Source organism: Vitis riparia, chromosome 18 (assembly GCF_004353265.1).
Source record: "Vitis riparia cultivar Riparia Gloire de Montpellier isolate 1030 chromosome 18, EGFV_Vit.rip_1.0, whole genome shotgun sequence".
Taxonomy (NCBI): domain Eukaryota; kingdom Viridiplantae; phylum Streptophyta; class Magnoliopsida; order Vitales; family Vitaceae; genus Vitis; species Vitis riparia.
Window position 1 is genome coordinate 22,722,365 of NC_048448.1, and position 6,510 is coordinate 22,728,874.

Here is a 6,510-nt window from a genome sequence, read left to right on the forward strand (position 1 = left end):
TTATCCTCATAAATTATAACTCTGATAAAGGAGGTTGAGTAATAGTGTAAGTTATGGAGTAGCAAAGAAGATCGTGGAGATATTTAAGGCAAATAAAGATAAAAAAAGGTAAAATGAAAATTTTGACTAAGATAAGTAAAAGATTTTGTTATCATAGACAGATATGGAAATGTTATACACTCATAATTCTATGAAGGCCCATAAATGCTAACGTAAAAATATTTAAAAGATTATCAATTACATTATAATTGATAATGACTTATCAAACTAATTAATATATATATATATATATATATATATATATATATACTTTTATTCCATTTTTATAATAATGGCTTCGTGGAGAAATTGGTTAAGGTATTGTAGTGCATTGAAAATAATAATAATAATAATTAATAATAATGGGTGGAGTTGGTGTGAAGTTGTTGAAAAGAAAAAGGAGAATAAGATAATAATAAAGAAAACTAAAGAAGGGGTTATGGAGAAGAGATGCCAATTCCCATGGTAATGCATATAGTGAATAAAAATTAAAATAATAATTTATTTTTAAGGTATTTTTATTTTGGACCGTAAATAAAAAAGAATAATATGAACTATTCTTGATAAGGAAAAAAGTGATAAAAAAGGGTATAATATGAATCAAATATTTTTGAGGAATCTAGTTTAATTAAATAAGCTAAAAGAGAAATAAATTATTACGATATAATTTGGTAGGAATATGAGTTTTATAAATATCTAGAAATTCACTAATTTAAATTAGTGTTTAGAAAGTTGAAAATAATATTAGTGATAGTAATATTAACATAGGAAATTAATTAGGATTACTAATACTAAATAAAATATTGAAGTTGGCAAGGATTTTACATTTGTGAAAGATTGGAAATATTGAAGTATATATTATGATCTCTAATCAAGGTAGTTAATGTGGATGACCAATTATTTGATTAAAAAAAATTATGACCACCGTATGGGATGTATACTACCACAAGCATAAACTTTTCCATTTTAAGAGATCACAGTACAGAAAAGTTGGTATTTCAGAAAGACAACTCTCAAGAAATTACAAACCCTTTAGATTTGAAGTAAAATACCAAATCAGTTAACATTTATCTTATCAACTAGCTCAACTGAATCCCGGAAATCTTCAATCCTAATAGGGGATTGAGCTGCACAAGAAGGCATGTAAGCAGGGGGTGGCAGCATACTGGTGTCCGGGGTTTCACCATTCTTCACTATGAAAGTAGTGTCCATTCCCCATATGAGATGTCTATCAATATGACAATGCCACAGCCATACACCTGTAAAGAAAAACTGAGAATGGTAAACAAAAAGATTTCTGCAACCCTGAAAGTGATCTCTTAAGAAACATACGTACCAGGATTATTTGCTAAAAATCTGAGGGCAACCCATCCTTTCTTTGGAACTGTAATGGTGTTACGTTCAGATGGATCGACCAAATTGTACGATTTTGGATCAGTCTCATTGTTGAAAACTCCAGTACCCATCCCAACCACATAAAAGGTGTATCCATGCAAATGCATTGGATGATCTGAGGGTTGGCCTTGCAGGTTAGTCCCCTGGAATACTATCTCCACTGATTCATTATAATTGAACACCTTCACTTTTGTTGCCACTACAGACAATGGACGAACATGAATATCCCCAGTGAAGTTATAGTAAGAAGGTGGGTAGTCTGGAAAATCTGTAGTGTAAACCCCGCTGGTGTGCCTGCAATAAAGTTTTCATAATGTCATTTTCCAAGCATGCATATACTAATATCAGACTATTGTGAAGAAGATTTTTTTAGCTTGATGTTTCCTTGTAGACATCGATGTCCTTGTTGAATAAGAAAATGTGTTGGGAATATGTTTATAGAAATTTTATGTCATGAAGGGAGAAACTTCCGAGAGAACATCTGCATCTAGTGATAATTATACCAATCATTTGGAGAGGTAAGAGACAGATAAGAGACCCATTTTGGGGCAAAGAAATAGAAGATGTTACAGAGCTTAAGTTCATCACCAAGATACTAGGAACGATAGGAACATTTCTCCCTAATTTCTCTAATTAGTAATTTCAGGCGCCATATATGGAGTGGAGAAATTTTTCTCTAATTTCCCATGCCCCTAGGATTTCCTCAGTGCTCCTTTGGTCACTTAAAAAGAACCTAGCTAAATAATGAAGACCACCACAATGGCCATCAACATGTACTTTAGGCTATGTTTGGTTCCTGAAAATTTTGAGGGAAAATGCAAATGGAACCAAATATTAACAGCCGTGAGAGGGAGAAGGACAGAAAGAAATTAAGAGAAAAAGAAAGAATGAAAGAAGAGAAGATGATGGCCTTTTGAGGAAGAAAAAAATTTGGGAACACGCCTACAAGCTGCTTTTTGGGGCACACTAGAAGTCATTCATTATGGGGGGCCCAATATTTAAGGAAGGATCACTCAACTCTAGCATTCAAACACAACATGATTAATTAGTTTGTAGAGAAAAGAATCAAAGAAACAAAATGAAGATAGAGAAAATATATAATAAACAAAGGGATACCAGTACCTGTAATAGGCAAGCAGAATACTTGAAGTTGGGTCCATAAAAGTGATGTTGTTCAAGCTGGCACCAAGATGGCTGACCTCTGTCCCGTCAAGTGTATAATTAACCAAATTTATGGAAGCTGTAATGAACATCCTGGTAGTTATATTGAGTGGGACATTGACTGGGTGCTCTGGGGTTGCTAAGCTCCTCAAGAGGGGAAGAAAGCCCAATCCAGACTCCCAGTCATGGAACAAGGGAAGGTTAGTGGGAAAGGAAGGTACGTCTGGGGGATTATAGTTCCCTCTATACTGAAGAATAGCGGTAGCCGTCATATTATTGAAGGTAGCATTGGCGGTTAAGGTTGTGAATCGTCTTGCACCCATGTAGTAATGACTTAAACTCTGGTTTGTTGTGATCAAAACATCCATAGTTTGGCCTGGGGCTATCATGATATAACTGGTCACTTTTGGCTTAGTGTAGGTTCCGTCCGTGCCAACTATAGTGAGGTTATGCTCAGATATGGCAAAGAAGAGTTCTACATTAACCACTGCATTCACTATGCGAAGAAGATAGGTCCCGCCATAGTCCACCAGGAAACGGTGTGTTGTCTCTGCAAGCAACACATGAATTATGGTTATCTATGTAAGTCATAATTAAGAGTTTTTTGGTAGTGATTCTAGGAAAATAACCTTTTTTTAATAAGAATTTTCTAACATTTAAAAAGTTGGCTGCTAAAATCACAACCAAACAAACTCTAAATATATGATTTAGTATTTCCTCTGGCCTCTGGCCTCTAGCCTTTGGCTGGGTGCATATATGTTTACATACCACGACCGCATGGGACAAGATCTCCTGGTTCGCCGTTGATGGTGAAAGCATTATCATCCAGTAGTGATTCAAAAGTTTGATTTGAAAAGAACTCCTCATATTCCTTGTTCAAGTCTCCTGAAAACCAAGATCCTGCAAGTACAATAAAAATAAAATGCAATAAACCCTTTAGTTTGTTTTTCAACTTGTTTTAACATCTTTTCTTAGTGTTTCATTTTGGTGTTGATTTCAATCACATCCGAGTAGGATTTAGCAACTTCATTGGTTAATATATTTCTATAAGTATATTTCATATACAAAACTTATTTTTTTTTAGAGATTTATTTAAAGCATCTCTTTAAAATCTATTTACCTTTTTTTTAAAAAAAAAAAATTAATCATAACTTTAAAATATAATTGACACACATCTAAGTATTAACTAGAATCAATCTCAAATAATTATAAAATATAAAAGTTAAAATACAATTTTTTTTTTTCAAATTAAGAGTTCGTCTGGATATGTGATTTAAGATGGTCGTGGTTCTCTGGAAATAATTTTTTAAAATAAAGTAAAATAAAGAACAATTTTTATAGAACAAATGAGAGGTGTTTTCACCAATTTTTAAAAACAAAATAAAAATATAAACCCGTTTGACTATATTTTCTTAAACTTGTTTTTAAAAACTGATTTTAAATTCTTTAATTTAAAAACAATTTATAAAAAAATTAATTGATTAAAAGGGATGAAATAATAATTTTCTTTACATAAATGTTTTTTACTACTTCAGAATTTTATATATAGATTTTAAAAGAAATTATTATTTTTACAGTAAAAAATGAGCACATTTTAGTCTAAATGTGGCCAAAAAATTATGGGGGGATAGATGTCCAAAATTGGATTTTTAATAGTCCTTTTAATTTAAAAATAAGTTTAAAAAAATATGGGGAAACAGACCCTGTAAACGAGATTTTATTATTGAAACGTGATAAGTAATTTATCAAATATTTATATATGGAAGTTTGACTGTATGTACCTAATACCAGGAGGTGTTCAGCATCAGGCTTGGGAAATGGGTAGGTGGTTCCTTCAGTTGGCAAGATAACAATGGCACCATGAACACTGGCCCTTGTCCAGTCACTATGGGCATGCCACCAAAGAGTTCCTTCCTGATCTTCACCAAATATCACCTTGTATGTGAAGTTTGTTCCTGGCTGAATCCTGCACTGAGTTATGTGGTCTGGACCATCTGACCATGGATTCCTTATTTGCTTCACTCCATGCCTGCATCACAACATTCTCATAATTAATCTTCCACTCACAGAGTGTATGAGAAGGAGACGTATCGATCCGTACCAATGGATAGTGACACCAAAATCGTCTTGATTGTGAACGTTGACATACACCAGGTCGCCTCTGTGAATACGAATCACCGGCCCTGGAAAGCTATCATTTACAGTCATCATGCTCTTTGTCTTGCACAGCCTCGTGAAATTGGTCTCTTTCAGCTTGCAAAACACCAAAATACCCAATAAATTAAAAAAATATATAAAAAAAAAATAAAGGAACCCTATATTCTGCATGCATGGGTAATGGGTGCTAAAATAATACTCACCACAAAATCATAGTAATGGGTGCGCCCTTCAGCCATGGAAGCTAACATTCCAGTCAAAAGCGCAGGCACTAGCACCTCTAATAAAAACCTCATCTTCTTCATCTTCCTTTAAATTCAAACATAAAACTCTTTCCTTCTTGATCCTACTACTTCTGAGCTTGTTTTCCCTCTGAAGCTAAACATAGTATTTATAAGTACTAATCGTATTAGTGGGTCATGGACATGGGGGCCACTCTGACTTAATGTTTCTCGCTATAAGACATCCGGCCGATTAGTCAAATCAGAAAGAGCGAGTCAAATCCAGCTACTTTTCGATGAGTGTCTCAACAAATTTTCAATTTGTTCACTGGCGGGCAATCGAATTGCTTTCCAGAGATTTTCCTTCCATGATGAGACTTGGATTGAATGAGAAAGGGATATAATTAGCATTTATTTTTATTTTTAAAAATAAAAAAATATGTTAATAATAGTATAAAAAAGACTTTATTTTTATTTTTTATATCGCATGAAATCAGAAAGAGCCAATCAAATCCAGCTACTTTCAATGCGCGTCTCCCCAAATTTTGCTAGGTCCACTTTGTTGAATGGCAAGCAACCCAATTTCTTTCCGAGTAGAAACAAATAAAATAATCGAAAATAAATTTAAGGAGTGTTTTTAATCTTAAAAAAAAAAAACCGTTTTTAAAAAAAATAAAAATGAAATATTTAACAAAATTTATAAAACACTTTAAAAAATCTGAAAACTTTTAATTATAATATTGAAAAATCATTTATAATATTTTTTGAAAAAAAAACTTGATTAAAAAAAAAAAGTACTTGTGGACCCCGCATTTCGACTCATGCGTTTCCCATTCGATGGCGAGCTCGATTTTTGTTTTGAAAAATTATGATTTTTATTTATTAAGAAAATGACTTGGAGTCGCCACTTATTTTAGTTTTATTTTTAAAAGGGTAAATAAAAATAAGAAAGAAAAAACCCTAAGTGTGACTCCTTATTTTGGAAAAGGTGGTCTGTGAAAAACCGGATCAAGTTCGGGGATCAGGTTATTTATCGGGAAGGTACGGTAAAGATCGTAACACCCTTCTAAGTCCCTAAAGTCGGGTCTCTACTAATAAAATGAAGCAATCATGACAATTGATGAGGGAATCAATGAATACTCAGAGTGATCATGTACATGTGAGAATTAGGACATGCATAGACAATGATTAGAGGGAAAATGGGTACATATCTGGGCAACGATCCGCCATGTGCTATCAATAAAGGGGTTAGTGCACAATGTAGGAATAATTTCTAGCATGCATGTTAGAGAGCAAGATAAAATCAATCATGCATGACAATTAAATTAATCAACCAATCAATCAATTATAAAATCACTTATGTGGGGCCCCCACCAGAGCCCATTTATTTTGCATGAATTAATATCACAAATTCCATTATTCTAGAATTATGAAAAATTCATTCATACTTATTAAAATCAAGAGGAGTAGAAGATTGTTTGAAAATCAGAGTGGAATTAAAACTATTTGAAAAAAAATTGGATCTTTGAAATTTATT

General features: G+C 33.0%; 1 protein-coding gene across 1 annotated transcript; it reads right to left on the reverse strand.

The window, feature by feature from the left end:
- Positions 1-970: 970 nt before the first annotated feature.
- LOC117906944 (putative laccase-9) lies at positions 971-5,096 on the reverse strand. The gene is made up of 7 exons (XM_034820235.1): positions 4,956-5,096; positions 4,697-4,848; positions 4,377-4,624; positions 3,364-3,495; positions 2,557-3,145; positions 1,376-1,728; positions 971-1,298 (listed from the first exon to the last, which is right to left on the reverse strand). The coding sequence occupies exons 1-7, from the start codon at positions 5,055-5,057 to the stop codon at positions 1,096-1,098; spliced, it is 1,779 nt and encodes a 592-aa protein (XP_034676126.1). The 5' UTR covers positions 5,058-5,096; the 3' UTR covers positions 971-1,095.
- Positions 5,097-6,510: the final 1,414 nt, after the last annotated feature.